The 26,989-nt window shown below is 48.3% G+C and overlaps 2 protein-coding genes across 3 annotated transcripts; both read left to right on the top strand.

The window, feature by feature from the left end:
• The first annotated feature begins 343 nt into the window (after positions 1-343).
• On the top strand, positions 344-4,642 carry Gjb3 (gap junction protein beta 3). The gene is made up of 2 exons (XM_004850911.4): positions 344-675; positions 2,988-4,642. Exon 2 carries the CDS (start codon positions 3,022-3,024, stop codon positions 3,817-3,819), a length of 798 nt encoding a protein of 265 aa, XP_004850968.1. The 5' UTR covers positions 344-675; positions 2,988-3,021; the 3' UTR covers positions 3,820-4,642.
• Positions 4,643-6,967: 2,325 nt separating this feature from the next.
• On the top strand, positions 6,968-16,143 carry Gja4 (gap junction protein alpha 4). 2 transcript variants are annotated; one of them, XM_087215342.1, is made up of 2 exons: positions 6,968-7,378; positions 14,730-16,143. In XM_087215342.1, exon 2 carries the CDS (start codon positions 14,743-14,745, stop codon positions 15,742-15,744), a length of 1,002 nt encoding a protein of 333 aa, XP_087071468.1. In that variant the 5' UTR covers positions 6,968-7,378; positions 14,730-14,742; the 3' UTR covers positions 15,745-16,143. The 2 variants fall into 2 exon arrangements, with proteins under 2 accessions (XP_087071468.1, XP_004850970.1); XM_004850913.3 differs by lacking the exon at positions 6,968-7,378 and adding an exon at positions 13,633-13,769.
• The last annotated feature ends 10,846 nt before the right edge of the window (positions 16,144-26,989 follow it).

The raw sequence follows: 26,989 nt of genomic DNA, 5'->3' as shown, positions 1-26,989 counted from the left end.
CCTGGGCAGGCTCTGTCCCTTGAAGCAGCTCCAGGTTCGACTCCCCTATCCTGCCCTCAGGCCTGCACGTTGGTCCAGGCACAGGTCTGCTGAGGCCGTTCCGCTGTGGGCAGTCTGCCCCCACCCTGGCTCCCCAAAGGGCCCTCCCTCCAGGCTGTCGAGGATCCCTCGCGTTGGGGAGCAGAGGGACAGGCTCCCAGGAACGTGCCCGTGCAGGGTCAAGGCCCTGCACCAGGCGGGGATCAGGGCAGGCAGGGCGCGGACCCAGTATCCGAGGTAACCAATGTGGGCGAGTCCTGATTGCAGTCCATCCCTCGGCCACGGCATTAAACAGTTTGCAGAGCGCCTCCCGCCTGTAATTTCATCGGAAACTTTAGTACAGCCTTGCCCATGGCCGCTGCTGCTCCCATTCCACACCTAAGCAAGCCGAGGCTGGGACGCGCCAGGATCCCCTCGGGAGCCCGCCCCGGGGCCACGTGGCGGCACCGGGATTAGAACTCCGACTCTCCTAAACCCAGGCTCCTCCCTCCCTCCCTCCCCTTTTCTTCTCCCCGCCACACCGCCCCCGGGTGCTCGTCCGCCTCGCGCTGCGCCTGGCCGGGGTGCAGAGCTGGGCTCGGGTCTTCCTCGCCTCTGTTGGGAACCTGGGACCCCTGGGTTGCCACGCCGCAGACGGTAAGTGCGCGGGAGGGGAAGCCCCCTGCGGTGGGGCCGGGTTGGGGAGCGGAGGGTCCCTAGCCCCAACGCCCGGACCCACCTCTGCCTGCTCGCCCCCGAGGGCTGGAATTCCAGCTGCTGAGAGGTGCCGGGACCTCCACTTGCTCCCACGTGGCCTAGAACGGAGGGAACCCGGGGCGGGGGGGGGGGGGGGGTCTGTCTTTTGCGGGCACTGTGGAGGCGAGGAGCAGACGCCCGGCGCGGTCAGGTAGGTCCAGGGTCTGGTAGAAAACGGTTGTGCTGGGAGCTGGCTTTGGGGGGCAGCAGGGGGGTCGGAACTGGCTCCACCGGTCCGCGGTACGGCTGTGGGAGGACATTCTTGGCCTGTGAGTCTTGTCCCTGGGGTGTGTCAGCGGCGGTGGACTGGAAGGGGAACAGTGGGAGCTCTGGAGGTGGCTGCACCCTTCCAAGCACCACAAGGCATCCTAGGAAGCAGCTGTAGGCCCTCTCCCCGCAGGGCCGCCTGGAACCTTCTCAGGTGAGTGGCAGACAGGGGAGAGAAGTCTCAGGATTCTTACGCCAGCGGAGAAAGCAAGAATGCTTCTGCATTAGAGATAAGGACACTGGGTCAGGCCCAGCAGCCTCGCCCAGCTAGAAGTGCTAAAGCTGAGATTTGTAGCAAGGTGTGACTTGATGTCCAGTGTAACCACAGCCCTCTGCCGAGGCCAGAGCTTAGCGGGAGAAGACTGGGCGGAGAGGAAAGTCTCCAGGGAAGAGCCCTTCCCACCCACACTGTCCTGTCGCAGACTGATTCCCAAAGGACAGGCGCCAGGAGGGCTTAGACACTGAGAAGGCATTGTACACACTCTCTCTCCCGCCCAGACTGTCCAGCCCTCCCAGCGTCTCTCAGAACTCAGCGCTCCCCCTGCCATTCAGCATTTACTGAGTATGCGCAGAGAAATAGGAAGCAGTGAGCAAAGGGGAACAGACATTCTACTTGGGGAGACAGACAATAAGTGAGACCCCAAAATGACAATTTCATTTCAAGAGGTGATTAAGCATTATGAAGGGGGAAAAGGAGACAAGAGCAGTGACTGGGGGCATGTTCAGATCTGAGATAACTGGGGAAGCCCCTAACACTGTGATGCTCCAGCAGAGGCCTTGATAAAGAGAAGAGGTCAGGCATGTGAGCTTCTGCAGGCGAGCATCCCAGCAGGAGCAAAGCCCCGAGGCCCCCAGTGTGACCAGAGCAGAGAGAAGCTGAGTATGACAGACAGGAAAAGGCTATGGAATCTGGGGTTGAGTCTAAGCAGTGTAGTGGAGAGTCCTAAGTAAGGGAGTGGCACAATCGTGGTTCAGAGGTGAGAGTGACAGTGGCTTGGACCAAGGGGGAGTCCTGAAGGTATCACCAATACCTGGAGGTACAAGCAAGGGGAGAGGTGTGTGCCCTCACAGCTGTGCCAGCCAGCACACCCATGTGAAGTACATCAGCACACCCGCCCATCCACACCCTCTGAGTCACTGCAGGGCTAAAAGACGTGATTCGAGGGCCTGGCCAAAGCATGTCCCCCCACCAAAGTGGCTGGGACTCCCCCCAGCCTGCACAGGAAAGGGGAATTGTCTCTACACAGACCCTGGATCTGGTGTCCTCCCAGCAGCAAGGCCACAACCCCTCTGCCCCCCCCCCCCATCAGCCTCCCATCTTCACCACCCGCTGGCTGAGAGACCTTCACAGGATACTGTTGAGGCATCCACAATGGAATGGTTTCGAGAAGCTAGTCTGGAGCAGGTGTCCAGCGGAGGAAGGGAGGTGTGGGGGGCATGGCCTGGCACGACAGCCTGGCCTTGAACCTAACTGTCCCCTCAAGTTAGTGACTTGAGCTCCCTGACTTCACAGTAACGAGTAGTCAACACTTACTGAGCACTTACTTTTTAGTCTTTATGTCATTTGATTATCAGCTTCTTCATCTGTAAATGGGGAGCAGAGTGGTCTCCACTTCCTGGGATTATTATAAAGGATTAAATGAGATCTTGCACATATAGGTTGCTCATGGCTCAAGCTTCATAAGTGGTCCTCATTATTAGAAGCACATGCCCCCTTCCTCCCAGCATATTAGCACTGTAACTTTGGGTAGGTTGCATATTCTCCCTGTACCTTGGTTTCCTATCTACAGCTTGGAAAGAGCAATAGTTTCAATCTCATAAGGTTGTAATGATGATTGAACAGATCTATCCACGTAAAGAACTGGGGACAGCATCTGGCACATGCTAAATGTTCCATAAACATCACCCATTCATTAATAGAATGGTTTTCTGTCTTGCTCCCTCAGGTAGGCACGGTCCCTGGTGCCCTCGCCAGGCACCATGGACTGGAAGACATTCCAAGCCCTTCTGAGTGGCGTGAACAAGTATTCTACAGCTTTTGGGCGCATCTGGCTGTCAGTGGTGTTTGTCTTCCGGGTTCTGGTGTACGTGGTGGCCGCAGAGCGCGTGTGGGGTGATGAGCAAAAGGACTTCGACTGCAACACCAAGCAGCCTGGCTGCACCAATGTCTGCTACGACCACTTCTTCCCCATCTCCAACATCCGTCTCTGGGCCCTGCAGCTCATCTTTGTTACGTGCCCCTCACTACTGGTTATTTTGCATGTGGCCTACCGCGAGGAGCGGGAGCGGCGACACCGCCAGAAGTATGGGGACCAGTGCACCAAGCTGTACAGCAACACAGGCAAGAAGCACGGCGGCCTGTGGTGGACCTACCTGTTCAGCCTCGTCTTCAAGCTCATCATCGAATTGCTCTTCCTTTACGTGCTGCACACGCTCTGGCATGGCTTTGGCATGCCACGCCTGGTGCAGTGTGCCAGTGTGGCACCCTGCCCCAACACCGTGGACTGCTACATCGCACGGCCCACTGAAAAGAAGGTCTTCACCTACTTCATGGTGGGCGCCTCTGCAGTCTGCATCGTGCTCACCATCTGCGAGATCTGCTATCTCATCTCCCACAGGATCATGCGAGGCCTGGGCAAGGACAAGCTTTCAAGGGGTCACAGCGCCTCATCCTCCACCTGCCGCTGCCACCACAAGCTAGTGGAAGCCGCAGAGCTGGGTCCCGACCTAAGCGATGCCAAGGTGCAGGCTTCAGCCCCCAAGCTGACCCCTATCTGACCAAGGCTGGGGAACAAGACGGAGAGGAGTTGTAGATTAGAGGGCCCGTAGGGGTGCTGGGTGCCTTCACTCTGAATTCACCAAGCTGTCCAGTTTCATTTGTGCAGGCAGATGTCTTCGGATGCTGATTTCTGTGCTCTCTATCTGGGTAGAGATAACATGAAGGCAGGGAGACACATTTAAACAAGTAAAGTAACTGTAAGGGCCGGGGATTTAGCTCAGTGGTTTCGCTGCCTGCTGAGCAAGCGCGAGGACCCGAGTTTCATCCCCGGTACCAAAAAAAAAAAAAAAATGACAAGTAAAGTAACTGTATGCATGCAGGGGTTTGGTTGGCTGTTCCTGAGGGCCTTCTCCTTAACCACAGGGGATGATCAGGCCAGGCTCCCCTGAGGAAACAGTGCTTGAAAGATAAGAAGTGCTCAGGGGCAGAGAGCAGCAGGCAGGGGGCCTGGGACTGGAAAAGACACACGCTTGCTCTGGCCTAGAAGCCCTGGACCAAAGGGAACCTGTACTCCCTGGGAGAGGCTGCCCAGAGTCCCCAAGTGGAAGGTCTTCAACACCGGGAAATCTGGAGGCCTCAGAGTGTGGAGAGAGGCAGCAGCTCTGGGGACCCAAGCCCTGCTCAAGACACCCGGGGATCCTCTGGGTCACAACTTCCCTCAGTGGCAGCTTCCCTCCGCGAGACGCTCTCCCCCAACCTCAGGCAGTGGTGCTTCAATCTTCCTCCCATCTAAGAGCTTCTGTTGCAAGAACTTGGGTGGATGTGCCCATTGAACAACCCCAAGGCAGTTTCCTTGAAATCAATAAAGCTGTGTTTTATAGAGGGCTGGCTCTGTGTTCAGTTCTCCTACACTCCTACCCACGGCTCCCTCAGGGCAGTGAAAGCAGCCCCCAGAATGGGAGGAGCCCTAGCTGGGGCTGACGCTTGACTGAGGCTAGGGCTAGGACTGCGGGCTAGAGAATCTGCCCATACACATGCTGGGATTCCAGTTGTGGCCACAAGAGTGCGCTGCGTCACTCTGAAACAACTTGCAGCGTTTTAAATTGAACTCTGCCCTGAGTACACAATCACTGTCATTCTCATTGCAGACTACATTGCCTCCTTTGTCACTCAATCACTGCTATCACAAACCACACCCCTGCCCTATGTGCACACAGTCTCTACTGTTCATACTCTCACTATACTCAACAGGCCGTGCGGCCTGCTTTAACAAGCACGTGCAGTCTCAGACTCAGCCAGCAGTTACTTCTGCACATTTCATTTCCTTCGAGCATTTTCCCCACCCCAGACCCTTGGAAGAAAGCTGAGACTGAGCCCAGGGTGTGCAGAAGATAGAAACACCAACTCATTTCTTGCACTAGCCCCACTCCCAAGACAGTCAAGACCTGAAATTCCAGGGACACCAACATCTCAGACCAGACCAGAATGAGAAGCCAAAGGGGACTCAAGGTTAGATTAGCTCAGAGGAACATTTAGTGACCATCATAGACCAGGCCAGGCACCAGAAAGTCAGGAGCCAATAAGCTGAGGGACCAAGCAAGGAGAGGTCAGGGGACTGTGTAACAGAGCATAGGGCACTGTGTAGACAGGTTGCGGTTCACCTTTGCTCTCACCTGTGGCTATTAGGGGGAGGATGAGCCAAGAAAGTTAAAGGGCCCCAGGCAGTGCTGACATTGTTCCCCACGCCTCCCCCCCAAGTTGGAATCCTCACTTGACCTCCCCACAAGCACAACTCCCTCCACCAGGTTACACCTTGGACAAGCTTTCGGGACCTCAGTCATGTCATCCACATACTAGGAACTATATCAGGCAGGGTTCTAGAAGAAAATAGTAGTTTAAAAGAGCATTTCCTAGAGAAACTGATTTCAAAGGTGTGGGCCTGATTGAGGAAACCCACAAGGGGTGCTGCAGTGCCCTGGGGCTAGTGCCAAGGTAACTGTGGTGGATTAAGTAATGGTTAACTTGGCCTGCCCAGCTGAACTGAATCAGCATGGTCTGGGCGTGGAAGACCCACCTGATGATTATTGTCGGTGGTGTAAAAAGAGAACTGGAGGGGAAGATTGTAGGCTATGGATTTTCTAGGAGAAGCTTACTACGGCTGGTTTTCCTGATGCCAACTTGGCTGTTCCGGATGGAGGAGAAGCTCAGGTCTTCCCTGTCGCTGTGAATAGCTGCTGTTCTTTTTGGTGTAGCTCTGATCTTCACCGTGAGCATCACTTCCTGGCTTCAGTATAGATCTCTCAGCCTGGGGGCACAAATCCTTCACCCCAGGGCGGCGCACTGGTGCAGGCTTTCTGGCTTCCACCACTGGCCTTTGGATCTTCCCAGTGTAGATCCTCCATACAGACAAACATGAGATACTTCCATGGGCTCTGGGCCACTGGCTGGACTTGTGGAGGACATTGCTGTGGGTTTTTAGGACATTTCTATAGGTTTTTAGGCCTTCAGCTGGACTTGTATGGGGCATCGCTGTGGGATCCAGGCCCTTGGTTGTATTCTTTGGGTCTCTAGTGTGCGGTTAGATCTCTTGTACTCTTCTGCATTTGACTTTTTGGGTGACTATTATAAAATAATCCTATACATTATGTGTCCTGTATTAAATCTATTCCCTTGCAAACCCTGACTACAACAGTAACAATGGGTGGGAGCTATAGGACGGGATGCATGCCATCACAGCAACAAAATTATCCACCAACTGTACTCTCCCCTCTCCTGCTCATCTGCAAGTGGCTCCTACAGACTGAACACAGCCAGAGATCAGAGGGCAAGGAAGCCTGCTGGAGGTCAGCATCGCAGGTCACCACACAGGGTGGAACAGGGTGGAGAATAACTCTGAGGAGCAGAAGAATTATAATCAGCAAAGCACTTAGGACAGTTTGTACTCATAGAGCTGTTGTAGAGATCAGAGGAGACACTGGTAAAACAGTGGCACTGTGCCAGTGTATCCAATAAACTCCAGGTCTGAGTGTGCTTAGGAAAGTCTCTGATGATGCTCTGGCTGCATCATAGATCAGCCTGGGATTGGGCTGGATGGTTACAAAGGTCTTAGGGAAGACCTAAGACAAAGGTCCATCTACTTTCAGCTGTGCGTTCCAATATTTCCTGGGTGGCTCCAGCTGCCTGCAAAAGTGACCCGGCTGTCAGAGCAACCAGAAAACATCCTCAGCTACACCAGCAGGGACTGAAGGCTCAACACAGACTGAGCTTCCAGTCTTGGCCACATTCCTCAGGATGCAGGCCAAGACCATGGAGGGAGGGCCATTCCAGCCCGAGGCATCCTGCTTTTGGTCTAAGAACTGATTTGAGCAATGCAGCTCCCTGATCTCATACAGCATGAGTTGGGCTGCTGTGTACCACCAAGTTCCCAGCAGGTATCACTGTCACCACAGGATGGCCCTCACATTCCCTCGGCCTTCTTGTGCCTCTGCCTTCTTGTTCCCTGCTGCGTGAGGAGCCACTGCAAGCCTCCTTCAATCTTCCTATGACAGATGGAGATTTCATGTACTGGCTTCAAGTCCACATCGCTGGCAAATCGTCACAGCTGCCCTGAAGCTCCAGGTAAACGGGATCATTTTATCTTCATTCTCCCTGTTCCAAATCCCTGCATGGACTGAGTTTGTGTCCTCTAAAAATCCATATGTTGAGATTCAACCCCCCACACACACATACCCGCGTGATGGTATTAGGTGGTGGGGCCTTCAGGAGATAATCAGGTCTTGAGGGTTTTGGGGAGTCACTACTGCAGATGAAAAAGGTGGGCAGGACTGAGCATCAAGACGAGCTACAGGTAGCACTGAAGCAAAGACTGGCCATGAGGGGAGTTCTGCGGGACCCTCATCCACCCCTTGGCTCAATCATTGCCCAGGGTCACAGAAGAGCTTGGCCACCTGGGACACCAGAAGCAGACATGAAAGTGCTAATAGGTGGACACCGCCCGCTGACCAGACTCTGCACGGCTGGGGGTGAGCCCTGCATTGAAGGGGGAAGTCTGCATTTGCCACCCACCCTCATAATCTGTTCCCAGCGCAGCATCCAGAGGGATCCTGCCAAAATCTAAATTAGTCCATTTCACTTCCTGCCCAGAACCCCAAAAGCACCTTATGCCAGCCTCCATGGCCTGCAAGATCTACCCCAACCCACACCTGACTGTCACTCTTCTGAGCTCCCTTCTTGGCCCTGGCCAAGGTGTCTCCTACCCTGGCCATGCTGACTTCCTTGTGTTCCTTAAGCAGGAAACCCCAGGCACATTCCTGCCTCAGGACCTTTGCAGACCAGGCTCCTCTCACCTGGATGCACTGGCCCCCAGATAGCCACAGGGCCCCTCCCCTTCCCCTCAGGCTCGCCTCAACTTCAGCTGCTTAGTGAGAATTTCTCTTCTCTTCTACCTAAAATTGAAACTGGCCAGCACTGTACTCTGAATTCTCCCTACTTTGTCTCATAGCACATATCACTGATATGCCCTGCATTTTATTTTTCGTCTTTTTTTGTGTGTCTGTGTGACAGTACTAGGGAATCAAACCCAGAGATTCTCTACCACTACCATTAAACCACATCCCTGGCTCTTTTTTTTTTTTTTCCACTTTGAGACAGGGTCTTGCTAAATTGAGCTTGAATGGAAATCCTCTTGCCTCAGCCACCTGAGTAAGTGGAATTACAGGCATGCACCCCTGCAAGCAACATTTTTTTTAACCACAATTAAAAATTTGAAAACAGCCAAAACAACAGTGCACCACAAGGCAGTAGCTGAGCCATATGAGGCACAGAGTTGCAGTGGCCAGTGAGGCCAGCAGGGCAATCCTAGAAGAAAAGAAAATGAGGGCCAGGGATTTAGCTCAGTGGTTCTGCCGCCTGCCTTGCAAGTACAAGGACCTGAGTTCGATCCCTGGTACCAAAAAAAAAAAAGAAAAAGAAAAAGAAAATGACATCTGTGAAAATACCTGAAAGGTTCTCAGGGGCCCACATGTGAGGGTGCTTCAGGCAGAGGAAGCAGCCGGGACAAAGGCAAGAGCACACAGAAACCCAGGAATAGTTAGGTAAAGCTGATGACAGAGCAGGAGGGGAATGAGGCCAGAAGCAGCCAAGGCCTTCAGGCTGGAAAGCCTAGGCCCTACCCTCATGGCAATGCGGAACCACAGAAGGGTCAGACGAGGCAATGTTATACGCAGGTTTCTAGGAAAGTGTAGAGGCTGAGTGGAGGGGTGAAGCTAGAGGCTGCTGAGGTGGCTGTGGTCTGAATGAGACAAAGGGAAAAGAGCAAAGTGTGATGTTCTAGGGACATTTCCCCACAGAATGGCCAAGTTGCAGGGATTATAGCCTTGGCTGATGCCAGCTCCTTTCTCCTCCAGCGAAGGGAATAGGTTGGTAAAACCCAGACCTCCAGTGTCACCGAGGAAGGAGTCAGAGCCCAGAGAAGCCAGCCTTGACGTCACCCCTTGCCCTCCACCAGGAGATTGGATGGGAAAGGCTCTGGGGGAGCAAAGGCTGTGGTGGAGGCGTGGTGAGAGCTGGTCTCCAGGGGCCTCAGTTCCCATGCCCTTCAGGGTCAGAACTAAGTGGGCGAAGCTGTCTACTCTGGAATCCCAGGAGGGCCAGCTCAAACTGGAGGGCCAGCTCAAACAGGCCCTGAGGGAAAGGAAAGCCAGCTCAGCCTGACTCCGCCATGGACAATATCCTGAAGTTTGGAGCCCACATGTTATCCCAACAGGCAGAACCCGCAGAGGTTTAGCTCAGTCCAAGGACTGAATCCTGTTATGGAAAAACAGAGTTGATAGCCCCAGGTCAGTTTTCACCTGCTACCTTTTCTTTCCTCAGCTTCCCCAGACTCAAACCAACCCTCTGCCCTGAGCTGTCTTGTTTTTCCTTGTCCTTCTGAGACCAATCCACGGACCCTTTTCAGTACAAACATTTTGTTGGTGACTTTAGCCATGCACCTTTCTATACTGATATCACACTATGTTTGATTGGATCTCTCATCATTCCTTTAATGCAGCTATTATTGTACTCATCCTGTAGAGGAAGAATTGAGGCACCTGGGTTTGAGAAACTTGCCAAAGGACACAGGCATCAACAGCATCCAAAGCTTCTAGGCTCCGCTTCCACTCAAGCCTCAGCATGCTTGGGCAGTGTTGCCATCTCAAGACCCCCAGGGGCCTAGACTCATGCTGCCCCTGCCAGGAGTGCTCCCTCCTTTGTCTGGCTAATAGTTTCCTCTAAGAAAAGTTCCTAACCAAGCCCCATGGCTCACCTTGTGCTCCAGGGGAAAACTGAACCTAGTGCTTTCCCATTACCCAAGGGCCGATCTCCTGGAGCCAGGACCGAGTCTGGCTGGGTGTGGTGGTATCCCCAGCTACTCACTCAATCCTCCTCATCAATCTCATTAATGACCATCTACACAGCAAGTCCCTAATGAAGGCTTATCTTCTGCCTGTTCTTCTGATTTCCTTTGGTGTCTAAGTTACTTTTCTCTCCTTGCTGAGACAAAATACCCAACACTCAAAGTTAAAGGGGGGAAGGTTTATTTAGCTCACAGTTTGTAGAGGTTTCAGTCCATAATCAGCTGGCTCCAAGGCAGAGTGGCACATAGCAGAGAAGCATCACAGAGGAGAAACAGTTCATTGCATGCAGAAGATAGCAAAAGCAACAAGGGGCCTTAACAGCTTCTTTCTGCCCCCTTTGTCTTACCCAGACTACTTAGGGCAGGCAGCACTCACACCCTTAATCCTAGTGCTTTAGAGCCTAGCACTGCACCATGAATCATCCCAGTGCACACACTCTGGATCCAGCCACCTCTGAGAAAGCCCCACCTATGACCTCATGAGGCTTTGGGGGACATCTAGACACAAGCATAACAATCTTCTCCTGCCCCCCCCCGCCAAAGACTCCTGCCCATCCCTTTATAGAAAAGGCATTTAGTGCATCTCCAAAAGTTGCCAAAGTCCTAACAGTTTCAGCACTGCTGAAAAGTCCAAGTCCAAATCCTCCTCTGAGATGTAAGGCACATTCTTAGCTGCAAGGCCCTGCACAAATGAAAAGAAAGTGAAACACTTCCAACATTCAAGGGCACAAGATAGACAGTTCCATTCCAAAAGTTATGAACAGGGGGATACAAAAGATTGGGACCAAAGCAAGTCCAAAATCTAGCAGAGCAAATATTAAATCCCACAGTTCCACTTCCAGCCTCCCTGGCAATGTGTGGCAAGCTGTCAATTCCAAAGGACTTGGGTGGCTCCATCCCTAGGTCACTGCCAAAGATTGTAGCTCCTATGGCATCTCTTTGGCAGGCTTTGCTCCCTCCTTGCAGTTTTCCTCATAGGATCCATGCTCCTGGCTTCTCCAAACTTCTGGGGTCTCCATTGCAACTTCGGCTTCACACACTACCCTCTCAGGGGTCCTCTGCCTGGCCTCCCAGGCCTTCTTCTGAAATTTGGGTGGAAGCCTTCCTGACCCCAAAACTCTTGCGTTCTGCATGCATTTAAAACCAGCACTGCATATATGATGCCAAGGTCTGCTGCCAGCTGGAGCAGTAGCCAGGCCTCCTTCTCTCTTGGCTGTAGGAGTCCAGTACCTATGAACCAAATCCTGAGCAACACATTCTCTAGGCCACTGCCATTCTGGAAAATGGTGCTCTGGTGCTTTCTTCTCAAAGCAGTCTTTTACTCTTGCAATTTTGAGGCTGCAAAGGGTGGAGTCCCACTGCTTCTTGTGATGCCCTCAGGTCATCTTTTCTATTCTCCTGTTTCTTCTCACCAGTCAAGATCTCCTCTGCTCTCCTTTGCATTCCACAGCTTTACTGGAGCTTTCCATTCTGGCCAAAATCAAAACATTTTAAATCATTCTGGTGGGCTCTTTGCTCTTGATTTTCTTTTTCTTTTTCTTTTTTTTTTTTTTTTTTGGTCCCGGGGATCGAACTCAGGTTCTTACGCTTGCAAGGCAGGTGGCGGAACCACTAAGCTAAATCCCTGGCCCCTGCTCTTGATTTTCAATATAGATCTGGCTAAAAGCCCCCAACAGCAGTCATGCCACTGCCTGAACATTAGGCTGCCTTGAAATTTCTTCTGCAAGATTAATTAGTCCACTGCCCTTAATCTTGGTCTCAGGTAAAGTCTCTGGACACGAACAAAATGCAGACAAACTTTCTACCAAGGCATAACACACCATCTGGAGTCCAAGTGCCAATCCAGTCCTTCTTCCCAGCAGAAACCTCCTGAGCCTGTTCTTTACCAGCAATTTTTTAAATCAGCATTCTGCTTTGTTTTTGTGTTGGTACTGGGGAACGAAGAACTCAGGACCTTTTGCTTGCAAAGCAGGCACGTGAACCACAGATCTAAATCCCTGGCCCTTAAAATCAGCATTCTGAGTCCTGACAGAATCTCCCATCAAGTACACCCTAAGGAATTCCAACTCTACTTTTTCAGGTGGCATCTCCAAACCTTTCCTAACTCTCCCCCTTGCCACAAGCCAGTTCCAAAGGCTCTTGAGCCACATGGCCAAGTAATGTCACAGCAATGACCCCACTCTCAGTACCAGTTCTGTCTTAGTTACTTTTCTCTCCTTGCTGAGCTAAAATACCTGACATCCAGATTTAAAGGGGGAAGGTTAGGGCTGGGGATTTAGCTCAGTGGTTCTGCCACCTGCCTCGCAAGCACAAGGTTCTCAGTTCAATCCCCGGTACCCAAAAAATAAAAATAAAGGGGGAAGGTTTATTTAGCTTTATTTAGTTTGTAGAGGTTTCAGTCCATAATCAGCTGGCTCCAAGGCAGAGTGGCACATAGCAGAGAGGCATCAAAGAGGAGAAACAGTCTCATTGCACCCAGAAGACAGCAAAAGCAACAAGGGGCCTTAACAGCTTCTTTCTGGCCCCTTTGTCTTACCCAGACTACTTAGGGCAGGCAGCACTCACACCCTTAATCCTAGTGCTTTAGAGCCTAGCACTGCACCATGAATCAATCCCAGTGCCACACACTCTGGATCCAGCCACCTCTGAAAAAGCCCCACCTATGACCAGGTGAGGCTTTTGGGGGACATCTAAACACAAGCCAAAACAGTGTCTCCTCCCATTTAGAGACACAAGAATGAGAGCCAAGCCAAAGGTCAAGAGTTCCCCTTCCCAGGCCAGGGATTTAGCTCAGTGGTTCTGGTGCCTGCCTTGCAAGCTCAAGGTCCAGAGTTCCATCCCCACTATCAAAAAAAAAAAAGTTCCCCCTCCCCATACTCAAGAAATCTCAGATAATCGTTTGTCGACCTCTGCCTGCACAGCCTGTCCAGGCACAGAGATGGTTGAGAGTTCTGGAAGATCACTGGCCAGGTGGAGACCCTAGCTCCACCATCCGCGCTACAAAATGTAATCCTCTCTCCCAGTATGGGCTCCCAGGGGCCTCCGTTCCCATGTCCTTCATGGTCAGAACTAAGTGGGTACAGTTGTCTACTCTGGAATTCCAGGAAGCCCAGCTCAGCCTGGCCCTGAGGGAAAGGAAAGCCAGCTCTGCCTGTCCTGGGGCACCACCACCATCTTGTCCCATCCACTCACCCCTCACAGCCCCTCAGGCCAGTAGCTGATACCCGCTGGCTTTACTATAACCCTTTCATTTCTAGCCACCCTGAAAGATCCTGCCCTTGAAGAACTCCCTTTCCGTTGCCAAGAAGCTGAGGCAGGAGTTTCCCGTCTGGAATAAGGATGGAGAGAGAGCAAGGGAAGGGACGCCTCAGCGCGCCAGGGCCCCCACCTCACAGTGACACCTCCGGGAGTGGGCTCAGGGAATCTGCACCTCCCAGTCCCCGCCCTCGCCTCTCTCCAGCGCCCGCCTCCTCCCCATGGCGTTTCCTGCCCCATCCCGCCCTTCTGCTATTTAAGGCGCCCCCCGCCACGCCTGGCGTAGTCCAGCAGGGCTCCGGCGGGCGCCGCTGCGCCTTCGTCCCCTGCTTCTACCTGGGCGGGCCAGGCAGGCAGGCGGTGAGTCAGGGTGGAGGGAGGGTGGTTGCTGAGGGCTGCTGCGCAAGGGTAGAAGAGCCACATGGGCAGGGTAGTGTAGTTCCCTTTCCTTCGTTCATCTTTACAGGAGGGGAGGCAGAGGGCGCAGAGGTTGTTACATGTGTCAGTTCCCAGTTAGAGGGAGCTAGGATTTGAACCCAGGTCCGGTTCTGAACCCAGGCTCTGACAACTTTGCTCCCAGGAAAAAGCATTGTCCCTCTCCTCTCACCCAGCCTTTCTTTCCCCTAATGACCTCGGAACTTTGTTGCCTGTGCCTCCACCCTGCAATGACAATTTCTTCCAAGAGTCTAGATTTTGGTAGCAACTGCTGTGGAGCTGGGGGGAGGGAGAAGCCAGGACCAAGTGCCCCTTCTTACATGGCAGGTGTGGCTCATGAGGATGCTGTCTTCAACTTCTCAAGTTCTCCCCCTACCCCCTGCCTCCATGGCAATCAGCAAGCCCAAGATTAGAGTGAGGCCACCTGGGGCAGATAGGGTGAGAACAGAGACCTGAGGCTTTGAGCCCCCTGAGAACCTGAAGATCACACCTCGACTACCCCCTTACCTGGGAGTAGCCAGCCTTGGGCAGAAGGGAGGCCATGCACAGCTGCGTGACTAGGTTAGTTCCTTGAGTTCTCTGTTCCCATAGGCAAAGGAGCCTCCACTCAATCCAGATTTCCTTGGGCTGCAGCCATCCTGGGGCTCAGGGTGGGGACAAGAGTGTACTAGTCCGTGATTAGACAGGGAGCCTAGCTGCCCTATAGCCTGCCATTTAGAGTACAGTGAGGGCACACAGCTTAGCAGGCATCAGGCAAAGCTGCTTTGGGTCCTGCCTCCCTGCAGAGCCTGAGTCTCCTTGAAGGGAGAATAGGCATGGTAGACACCCCAACAGCCCCACCCCACCCCAGCGTGTCCTGCTGACCTAACTCTTGTCTCCCTGCAGAGGACCGGGAGCTATGGGTGACTGGGGCTTCCTCGAGAAGCTGCTGGACCAGGTCCAGGAGCACTCGACCGTGGTGGGTAAGATCTGGCTGACAGTGCTCTTCATCTTCCGCATCCTCATCCTGGGCCTGGCGGGCGAGTCGGTGTGGGGCGACGAGCGGTCAGATTTTGAGTGTAATACGGCCCAGCCCGGCTGTTCCAATGTCTGCTATGATCAGGCTTTCCCCATCTCCCACATCCGCTACTGGGTGCTGCAGTTCCTCTTCGTCAGCACTCCCACCCTGATCTACCTGGGCCACGTCATTTACCTGTCCCGGCGAGAGGAGCGATTGAGGCAGAAGGAGGAAGAGCTGCGGGCCCTGCCAGCTGAAGACCCACAGGTGGAGCAAGCACTGGCGGCTGTAGAACGTCAGATAGCCAAGATCTCCGTGGCAGAGGACGGTCGAGTGCAGATCCGCGGTGCTTTGATGGGCACCTATGTGGTCAGTGTGCTGTGTAAGAGCATGCTAGAGGCCGGCTTCCTCTATGGCCAATGGCACCTCTATGGCTGGACCATGGAGCCGTTGTTTGTGTGCCAGCGTTCACCCTGCCCCCATTCTGTGGACTGCTTTGTCTCCCGGCCTACAGAGAAAACCATCTTCATCATCTTCATGCTGGTGGTTGGACTCATCTCCCTGGTACTCAACCTGCTGGAGCTGATGTACCTGCTGTGCCGCTGCTTTGGTCAGGGAATGAAGGCACAGCAGGGCCAGGTTGCACGCCCAGCCCGGGGCATGTCCTCAGACTCTTACCCTGACCAGGGCTGCTTCTACCTCCCTATGGGCAAGGTGCCCTCGTCGCCACCATGCCCCACCTGCAATGGATTCTCATCTACTGAGCAGAACTGGGCCAACTTGACCACAGAGGAGAGGCTGCCTTCTTCCAGGCCCCCCCCATTCCTGGACCCACCCCCACAGAGTAGCCAGAAATCTCCCAGTCGCCCCAGTTCCTGTGCTTCCAAGAAGCAGTATGTGTAGGGGCTTTGGGCTTGTCACTTAGCAGAGGTGTCCTGAGAAGTTGTCAGGCTGCCCCCTCCTGGAAGACTCTGTAGAGGCAACTGGACCAAGGAAGTAGGTGCTCGCTGGCCAAAGGGCCTCCTGGCAGGTGGCTCTGGAACACTAGGGGCTTTCTGGGGACCAGCGGGCACTACGGCTTCCTCTCCAGACAGGGCCCGCTCAGGGTACTCCTGACCAAGGTGTTGCAGGACCATTTCCACCTGATCCTGAGGGATCCCAAGCCAGCTTACCCCCACCATTGTGGAAGAATTAGCAGAGTCGGTGCCAGATCCATCTCTGTCCAGAGGACTGGTGCCTTGTTTTCATCACCTTCCTAGTTCCATTGTTTATACTTCTAAAATAAACAGGACTTGATCACAAGTGGGGTGATTTTGATGCTGTCATGATGTCCCTCAGGGGCAGTGTTGGAGAGACAGTTATTTTGCCCAGGCTTCCTCTTTTTCAGTCCTGCATAGTCCATCACTGGTCTCTGGAGCTCCAATTCCAGCCAGCACCTTAAACCCTCCAGCTCCAACATTCTGCCTCTCAGCAGCTCTGAGTGGTAATTGTTTCACCTTTTGAAATGCCCACACGCACGCACCTTTTCTTTCCTATCTGGGACCCTGCTAATCAACCTGCTCATTCATTAGTGGCCAAAGTAATGTCCCTTCCCCATCTGTCCCCTTCAGTTACTTCCTTACTGGACACATTGCTCTCAGGCACATCCACCAGACAAGGCCAACAGTCCAATTCAAATACACCCCATATTCCCTGCATCCACCCCACCTTGCCATGGGCCCCTTGGGGTTGCAGAAGGGAGGTTTAGGTCACTTGTCCTCCCCACATTGCCCCTTTCTATCTGCCTGCCAGAAGGACCAACTCAAGGGTCTGTATCGTAGCTCCTCTCCATGTATATGAAACTCAAGGGGAGAATAGACAAAGGCAGCCTGGAGTGTCCTTCTTCGACACTTGCAAACCCTGCAGTCCCTTAAACACTAGTGGCTCTGGAAAAAGCAGAGCTGGGGTGCAAAAGAAAGAGTACAGTGAACTTTGGCATCAAAAGATCTTGGCCTGGAGTCAGCCATTTCCCCTCTCTGTTTTCTCATCTTAAGTGCCTGCCTCACAAGTGATGACAAATGAGCAAAAGTCTATGACTATGCTTGACTCAATAGTCAAGCAGTAAAATTCAGTGTACTTTGCAGCAATGCTAATGTAGATCCTTTTCTAGAAAGCTCTTTGACTTCTCCAGCCATGGCCTCTCTACCTCTCAGGATCTGGACAACTGTTCAGTGTATGGCTGTCTCAGTGAGTCTCTAAGCACTGCCAGGGAAACACTTGCATCCCCCAAAGCCCAGCCCAGCATGAGCTCTTACTATGAAGTAAGGAATTGGGTTGGACTGGACAGAAAGGAGGTAGTTCACACCTTGGAAAGGCATAGCCCCAGGAGGCTGAGGGCCCCTTCTGAAGGAACCCCTAGGTAGGGAGAGAGCCCAGAGGTTGTGGTCTCTTGGAGCCTGCCCTACTTGAGGGCCCTGGGAGCCTGTGTTTCTAGTATCCCCCACCAGTCCTAGCTTGGAAAGGTGGAAGGAGAAAAGTTTAAGTGAGAAAAAGAAGGCATCCTTCTCCTCTTTACAACTTACCCACTCTGAGCTTGGTGTAGGGCTAAAGGTCAGTGGGTCTGGGCATTTGAAGTGATCCAGGCTGTTGGCCACACACACACTAGGGCAAATGAGTTGGGGTTTAAAGATAAGGCTACTGTAGTCCAGCGGGGTCATATGGTTTGGGGAGCGGCAGTACATTATGGAGATTGTGTGGTGGAGAGTGGCTGTGAGCTCCATCTCAGCTGTCTTAATTTGCTAGAGCTGCCCTAACAAAGCACCAAAAGCTGAGTGGCTGAAACACCAGACGTATTTTCTCTCAGTTCTGCAGGCTACACAGTCCAAGATCAAAGGGTGTGAAGGGCTGGTTCCCCTAAGGGCTGTGAGGGAGAATCTGTTCCAATGCATCTCTCCTGGCTTCTGGGAGATTTCTGGCCTTTGCTTTTCTTAGCTTCTAGAAGCATCTCCTCCATCTCTGCCTGTATCTTCACATGACGTTCTCCCTGGGTGCATGTCTGTCTCGGTGTCCAAATTTCCCCTTTTCATAAGGATAATAGTCTTTTTTTTTTTTTTCTTTTGGTACTGGGGATCGAACTCTGTTCCTTGCACTTGCGAGGCAGGGGGCGGAACCACTGCACTAAATCCCCGGCCCAAGAATAATAGTCTTATTAGATTCGGACTGATGATTTCAAATTAAAGACCCTATTCCCAAACAAGGTTATATTCTGAGGTACTCAGACCCTCACCCCACCAGTCCCCACTCCAGACTCTTCTCAGAGAGGTTGAGGAGAATGTGAAGTATGTTGGACCCGGCGTCTCCAGGTGGCAGGGCCTGGGTGGAAGGTTTACATCTCACTCCTTCCTCTGCTACCTTCCTTCTCCTACCAGCCCATTCCTGACCATTACCAAAGCGTAAGCCTAAGCCCCTCAGTCACCGACCATCCATCAACCACTGTATCTCCTGGAGTTAAGAGACTCAGCTCCTGCTTTCTTTCCCGCATGCTCACTTGACAACGGTTCTTTCCATTCTCCAGGCCTCAGTTTCCCCACTGTAAAATGAGAGGGTTGGGTGAAAATTAGGACCATTAGGTAGGAGGATCGCTGCATGGGGAATTTTTGTCACTAATCACTGGTTTGAAGCTCGTGATTGATATGCTATTCTTCATGAATCAGAAGAGATTCAAGGTTATTTCTATAAAAAGATCAGTTCCAGTCACTTGAATTTGCAACTGCCTTCCTGAGTAGGAAAGAGAGGCATAAGGTTATATGGAGTGCACTGGGAATTTTGTATAACCCAAGGTCATCTTATCTGTGACCCATGGGAGTATGTGAATGCCGTGGGCTGCACGTAAACAAGGCAGAGCACTGTTACCCTGGGTGATGTCAAAACTTCTTCCCAATCTAAAGTGCAGGCTCACAAATGGCTGGGCTGCTGACCTTATGGTTTGACCACTGACCTCCAGTACCTTGTCTGGGTGACCTTATTTCCTTTTCACACCAACCTCAGCCTGTAGCTTGCAGGAATCCCTCACAGAATTGCCAAAACATCTTTTTCTCCCTTTAAACTTCCCTTACAAATCTTGGTTCTGACCCCAGGAAGCCACATGACACTCAGCTGTCCTGTTCAAGTCAGGCACTGCAGCCACATGCAAATAGCTTGTTCCTCCAGCTGACCCTGATGCTCAGAAGTCTCTGGCCAACCTGCAGTTTATCGACTTTCCTTTTAACATGAGCCACTCATATGTGCTGGATGGGATGGTCCAGGTTATCAGAATGCAGATGATCACATCTTGCCACCAAACTTCCACCTCTATTAATCCAAGCTAGGATGACACTAGCTTTTCTATTTTCTCTCTTTTTCATAAACGGATTTTTTTTTTTTCGGATTTTAAGGCAATGCATGATCATTGTAGACAATAGTTTCTACCATCCAGGGGTAACAACTCTTAATAGTCAGAAGTGATTCCTTCCAGCCTTCTTCCATGCGTACATTTAAATAAAATCTGAGTAAAAGCATGCCTGCAATTTTGCGTTGTTTCTTTTATTTTACATTTAATCACAAGCCTTTTACCCACAATATTATCTTTGGAAACATCACTCACTGGCTATATCATAAGGCTTTATCATTAGCTTTTTAACCATGACCCCAATACTGGATTTTTAAAACATTTACAACTAGTGATCTTCCATAATAAATTGTACTGTCATGTAGTTGCCTGTATGTAAATGTTTTCCAAACGTCTATTTCCTTAAATAATGATATTCCAAGAAGTAAAATTACTGGGTCAAAAGGTATGAAATTTTAAATTAAAAGAAATTTAGGGGGTTTTTATTTGATTGTAAAGTGATTCACTGCAGATGATCCAGAAACAGAAAAACACTTGCTAATTACAAGAAATGAAAGTACGGTACCAATGGCCTCCAAGTGGGGTGGGGGTGGAGCTATGAAAAAGGGAGCTGACCCCAAACAGCACCCCTCCATCCCAGCAGAGATGACTGCCCCTTTCCAGCCCGTGGAAGGATGCAAGTGTATTATCTAGAGAGGATAAAACAGTTTCAGGATGAGGAACCAACGTGTGCATGAGGGTAAGAGCTCAGGGAAAATATAGAGGAATTAAATGGGATTTTACATACTGAATGGTGAGACTTCAGTGTCCCCTATTCCATTTGATCCCCAGAGCACTGGTTGATGAATAAAGCTAAAGAAAAAGGTGAATCTAGCCTGGAGGTCCTGAAGCTTGCCTTGAGGAGGCAAGCTGCAAATCCTGAAAGGTGAGGATGATCTAGGAAGAGCTGGGGAACAGCATTCCAGGCAGAAGGAATAGCAGTTTCCAAGGCTCTGAAAAAGAAGAAATGCTTGAAATGTTTGTTGCCCAGGATTGTTTTTGACTTGTGTTGCCAAATTTTTTTCCAGGAAAAAATTATATGTTCAATAGCATCATCTGAAAATGCTCGTTTCAAGGCACTCACACCAGTACTATCATAATTTTTCTTTTGCTTATTAAACAGCAAGAAAAATGATGTCACCTTTCAGTAGGTAAGCCATTGATTACTAATGGGAGTAGACATTTTAACATATACTTCTTCAGCCAGCAGTATATTTCTTCTGTAATTTTTTGGCTCATTTTCCTATCGTGTTTTAGTGTTTTTAGATCAATTTGTATAACCTCTTTACAGGAAGATTACTATGGTCTGAATGTTTGCAACCCCCCCCCATCACATGCTGAAATAGTAATGCCAAAGATGATGGGATTAGTAGGTAGGGCCTTTGGGGGGCGATCAGGGCATAAAGATATATCCTTTATGAAGGGGAATAGTGTCTTTATAAAAAAAAGGTCTGAGACCTCTCGCCTTTTCCATCATGTCAGCACAGCCGAAAAGTGAGAAATAGACACTCACTAGACGCTGAATTTATCAGTGGCTGGATCTTGGGCTTTCTAGCCTCCAGAATTGGAAAAAAAAACAACAACAAGGATTTGTGTTTTGTTTCTAAGCCACCTACCTAGTTCATTATATTTTGTTATAGTAGGCCAAATGAACTAAGACAGAGAAACTATAATTTGTCATTAAACTTTTTCTGTTATTTTGTCTGTGGAAGTTTTTAGTTTCTATGTAGTCAAATTTATCAATTTTCTCCTTTTAATAATTTTGTGCTTTAGCACCCCACATTACTTTAATTTCAGCGTCTAAGGTGAAGTGCTAACTTCATCCCCCCAAATAACCCATGGTTCCAGCAGTACTTACTAGACAACCCTTCCTACTAATCTGTGATATCAGCAATACCACAACTGAGTTTTTATACATAAAACAATCTATTTCTAGACTTCCTATAATTCTGCTCCATTGATCTATCACTTTATATGACACTTCTGGTATTTTTATTAGTATAGCTTTGTATACATTTTAGTAACTATCTAGCAGAATACATTCACCTTTTATTACTTTTTGTTTTCTTGAGAATCCTGGAAGCTAGGTATACACATATATTTTCCAGGAAGGTGTTTGAGAGTCTTTTTGGTGGACTCTGATAGACTCAAAAGAAAAGACATAAAGACACAGGGATGGTGGGGGGGTTCCCCAAGGAAACAACCAGAGGCCACACACTGAATGTCATGGTCAGCAAGTCCTGATCACTCACACAGAGTGACCGAACAGCTCCTTTTTGTTTTCTTTTTTTCCCCATTAAGTTTGTTTTTAATTTTCTTAGCATACTGGTTAGAGCCTCTAATAAAATGTTTTTTGATTTTGTTTTTTGGAACCGGGGATTGAACTCAGGACCTTGTGCTTTCGAGGCAGGTGGCAGAACCACTGAGCTAAATCCCAGGCCCTCTTTTTATTGTTTTTAACAGACTTTTTTTTTTTGTACTATGGATCAAACTCAGGACCTTGTGCTTGCCAGGCAGGCATGGTACCGCTGAGCTAAATCCCCGGTTCCAGACTTTATTTTAGAGAAATTTTAGGTTTACCACAGAACTGAACAAAAGATAGAGATTTCCCTTATAGTCCATAGTCCTTGCTGCTACCACATGCACAGCCTTCCTATTATTGACATCCCTCACTAAGGGGATGTATTTGTTACAATTGATGAACCTGTATTGACACAACATTATCACCAAGAGTCCATAATTTACATTAGGATCCACTCCTGGACAAATAGGTAACTCTGATTTTTTGGTTTGCTTTGGTATTTTTATTGGCTTTTTTTTTTGGTGCAGGGGAGTGAACTCAGGACATTGCACTTGCAAGGCAGGGGTGAAACCACTGAGCTAAATCCCCAGCCCTGGAGAACACTTTTTTAAAATTATCATTTCTTTATTCGAGGAGATAAAAGAGAGTATTGCATCTATGAAATAAGTAAGAAGATAAGGCTCTAAAAAAGAAATACCAGCAGTCGGGCTGGGGATTTAGCTCAGTGGTTTCACCGCCTGCTGCGCAAGCGCAAGGACCTGAGTTTGATCCCTGGTACAAAAAAAAAAAAAGAAATACCAGCAGTGAACAAAAAACCATGTTATTGGAATGTAAAAACATGACAGAATTGAAAACTTCAGTAGAATGACTGAAGGGCCAGGGATTTAGCTCAGTGGTTCTGGCACCTGCCTCGCAAGCACAAGGTGCCAAGTTTGATCTCCGGTACCACCCCACCCCACCCCACCCCCCCACCAAAAAAAAAATAGAATGATTGAAAGATAGTTAAGCAACTCCCCATAGACTACAATGAAAGACAAAAATAGAAACATTAGAAAAGATTTTAAAAAGTCAAGAGGACCAGTCCAGGAGGTCAAAATAACAGGAGTTCCAGAAAAGGGGAACAGAAAAAATAGTGATGTAAGTAATCAAAGAAAACTCAGTACTTTGTAGGTTGAGAGGACCATGGAATGCTCAATCCAATGGATGAGTATAGGTCCACGCTATTGAAGAATTTCAGAACACCAGACAAAGAAATGGACCTACAAGTTTGCAGAGAAAGAGTATAGTGTCACAGTCTGAAGAATCAGCATGACATCAGACTTTGCAACAATACTAGAAGCTACAAGACAATGGAATAATGCCCTCAAAATTTCAACATTTTCAACTGGGAAGCCCTGCAATTGTTTTAATAACATCATTCCTTGAAGATTTTAACAAACTTGCCTGTAAAGCCAGCTGGACCCAGTGCCTTTTTAATGTCATTTTTCAAAGTATTTTTTACTGTCTTCAACCACAATTAGCCTACTCAAATTTCTTTCATCATGAATTTAACTTAGTGATTTATATTTCCTCACCCCCCCCAAATGCCTATTGGAATTAAGTATTCAGTCAGCTTTCTCTTATTACTTTGTATATCCACATTTTGTTTATACTCCAACTTTATAAAAGCCCTAAATAAAATTATTCCTTGGCTTCTGTGTGTGCCATGTGGATATGTTTTGTAATCAAGATTATGCTGCGCCTGCACAGCAGGCGGTGAAACCACTGAGCTAAATCCCCGGCTTCTTACAGTTGGACATGAAAGACAAACAAGAAAATATAAACAGGCAAAGAGGAAAATGGAATGGAAGATGGTCTGGGGAGGCTTTTCCTAGGAAGTAATGTCTGAACAGATACTTCAGTGAAGTGAGAGTGAGCCTTGATGACTTGGGAAGAGATAGTTCCAGATAGTTGAAACAGCAAATAAAAGGCTCTGCAGTGAAATGGAACAGGAATCTTCCAGAAGCATCTAGAAGCCAGTTAAAATGGAGCACTTGAGTAAGAAAATAACAAGAAAGAATAGAGAAGATATATTGATGGATGAGAAAAAAAATTCAACATCAGTGGAATGAAAACAAAACAAAACAGAAAGACATTCTTCTGGAAATGAATGTGCAGCATATTTTTTACTAATAAAGGAAATTCATTTCTTTTTTTTAAAAAAAAGATTATGTTAATCTGGTAATATAATTGGAAAGCTTTCCTACTAAATCCCCTGAGCCTTTTACAAGTGAGCTTCCACTAAGTGATTACTAAGCATGAGCTTATGGAACTGAGAATCAGGACAATAAAAGTGACAAATCTGACATCTGCACTTAAATTTGCAATTAAATGTCATCACATCCACTTCAGCTCATTGATCCAACTGACAAGAACCATCCTCTTCAGTTTGGATTCTGTCGTCCAGAGTATTAGTCACTCCTAGCTTTGATAAATCAGATTTACCCTTCAGCTGGTAAATCTAGAAAGTTTAATATAATTAAGTTGCATCCCTTGGTGGAGATGATGCTGATTCCTGGGTCTGGATGTTTGAGGATCTGGTTAAGTACAAATACTATTTCTAAAAGGCCATATCCCTTTCTCCACCTCACTCCTCACAATAAGAGGCTCCAAGGTGTCACAGAGAACCCAATGTTGTGGGAGACCTGGTTATTTGGGCGATTCCCGGAGCTTAGGTAACCTCTATCAGTTCGGGTCAAGATAACCCAGAGGAATTTCTAAATCAGAAACAGGGACTCTCTAGAGGAGGAAGGGTGAATCCTAGGAGGCTGAATGAGAACAGGCTGACATAGGAAACCAAATCCAACACAGGGTCTCTAAAGCTTCCAAGTAGAGCTACCTAGGAATGCATGCACCAGGAAAATAGGTTCATTAAAGTCTGTAGAATTAAACTGAGCTGAACTCAGAGATTCTGACAGAGCTCAAAAAGAACCTTCAGGATTAGAGGTGCAAAAACTGAGGGCCCATGAAAGCTTCCCAGGAGGCTCTAGAGTGACCTCCAAAGGACAGAGAAGATAACAGCAAGGCATTTCAGAGCCGAACACACCTGGAACAGAGGAAATGAGGGGACAGAACCAAGACCAAGATGGAACTCTACCAACCAGCCTACGACATCAAAAGGACTTTTGACATTATCTCCAAATGAGGGAATACATACAATTGTATTTCAACATGTACGTGAAAAATAATTCAGTATTCACGTGTTTGAAACATACCAACATTTTTGCAACCACTTATACAATTCCTTACTATTTACTATACCAAGAGCCTCAAAAGCCCCCAAGCTTTGCAAGGTCTGAACATCTTTGAAAAGAGTCAAAAATTGGATGATGATTTTGATATTCTGGGTTCATAGATTTCACTCACTAGCCCAAGAATTTCCTGAAAGCCTGGACTATACATCCCCAGTGCCAGAATCAAACTATACAAAGAGCAACCATTTTCTGAACCAGGAAAATGGGTTCATTAAAGTTCATGGACTTGACTTGAACTTACATCAGAGCTGGGAATACTTGGCTAGCATCCACAAAGCCCTGGATTTGATTAGCACTGGAAAAAAAAAAAAAGAATTGTTTTGTTGGTGGGGTTTTTTTTGTTTGGTTGGTTGGAGTTTTGTGGGTTTTGTTTTTTTGTGTTTTTTGGTGGGTGGAATGAGACAAGGTTTCACTATATAGTTTGCACTAGCCTCAAACTCACTATGTAGTCCAAGCTGCCCTAGAACTCACAATGATCCTCCTGGCTCAGCCTCCCAAGTGCTGGGATTACAGGCATGCACCACCATGCCCAGCTGCTAAAAAAAAAAAAAAAAAAAAAAATTGAAATTAACTTAGAGATTCTGACAGACCTCAGCAGGAACCATTTCAAAAGAGTAAAGTCCATGAGCTTACATGCAAAATATGAAGAAACAGAGGACTGGGGAGACTTACTCCATCCACAAAGATTTAGAAGAGAACTCCAAAGTATTGCAGGGGAGGCAGGGAAGCAACACAAAGCAAAAAGGAAAGTAAGCTACATCCCTTTGACCAGGGTGGGGGAGTGGGGGGAATGGGGGTGACAAACAGGAAATAAAACATTTAATTAAAATTATTGTTAAAGTTAATTTTTAATTTTAATTAAAACAGGGAATATTTCACCAACAGTGGATTCCAGGAATGAGCCCACTTAGTCATAAACTATTGTCTTTTGATATATCACTAAACTTCTGTTAAGGATTTTATGTGTCTATGTTCATGAGGAATACTGAATGGGATAATCCCAGAAGGAGAGAAAACACATTGAAAGATAGAAAACATATTGAAAAAAATGATCAAACTATTTAAAATTTGACGAAAATCATAAACACAGAATTTGAATTAAGAAGCTTAGTGAAATTACCAAGCAGAATAAAGAAAACCACAGCAAGGCACATCAAATAGATTAAAATCAGAGATAAAAAATCTTGTAAGCATCCAGAAGAAAAGAGAAACTATATAGAGGGAAACAAAGATAAGGATGAGAAATTTCTCATCAAAAACTGAGCAAGTCAAAACAAAATGGAACATTTTCAAAGTTTTTTTTTAAACAACCAACCCAAACCCAGAGAAAATATATTCAAAAATGAAAGTGACTGATATATACTACAACATGTATGAAAATATCATGCTAAGAAAGCCAGTCACAAAGACCAAATATTATATGATTCCATTTATAGTAAATGTCCAGAACAGAAAAATCTATAGAGACAGAAAGTAGATTAGTGGTTACCAAGGCCTGGGAGCTTGGAGGAAATGGAAAGTGACTGCTAATGGGTCTGGACTTTTTCCTGGGGCAGGGAAAGTGCTTTACAATTGATTGTGGTAATGGCTGCACAGCTCGGTGCATATACTAAAAACCATTAATTGAATACACTGTAAATAGTGGATTGTATGATATGTGAATTATATCCCATCAAAACTGTAATTTTTAATGAAAGCGAAAGAGAAAAACTAAGGGAATTCATTGCCAGCAGACCTGCTGCTTTTATTTTTTGTTTGGGGTTTTTTTTTTAAAGACAGGGTCTCACTATGTAGTTCAGGCTGGCCTTGAACTCTTGGCAATCCTCCTACCTCAGCCTCCCAAGTGCTGGGATTACAGGCTTGTGCCAGCAAACCTGGCTCCAAATATGGTAAAGAAAGCTCTTCTGCAGAAGTAACATGATACAAATGGAAATTTGAATCTATATAAATGAATGAAGAGAGCCCAAATGGTAATGATGTGAGTAAAAATAAGGCACTTTTCAAAATCTCATTAAAATATAATTGACTTTTTGAAGAAAAATCATTATATTGCAACATTTAATTTATGTAGATATTAAACATATGACAGCAATAGTTCATAGCCCAAGAAGGAGAGACTGGAAATATATTGTCATAAAGGTCTTATAT

The sequence above is a fragment of the Heterocephalus glaber genome, unplaced genomic scaffold (genome assembly GCF_053883595.1).
Source record: "Heterocephalus glaber isolate CG9 unplaced genomic scaffold, H.glaber_assembly_v1.0 deba00001452, whole genome shotgun sequence".
Taxonomy (NCBI): Eukaryota; Metazoa; Chordata; class Mammalia; order Rodentia; family Bathyergidae; genus Heterocephalus; species Heterocephalus glaber.
This window is presented reverse-complemented; position numbering and strand designations above follow the sequence as displayed.

Bases quoted from the DNA above. Each gene is read 5' to 3' on its own strand.
- Gjb3 (XM_004850911.4), top strand. From the start codon at position 3,022: ATGGACTGGAAGACATTCCAAGCCCTTCTGAGTGGCGTGAACAAGTAT.
- Gja4 (XM_087215342.1), top strand. From the start codon at position 14,743: ATGGGTGACTGGGGCTTCCTCGAGAAGCTGCTGGACCAGGTCCAGGAG.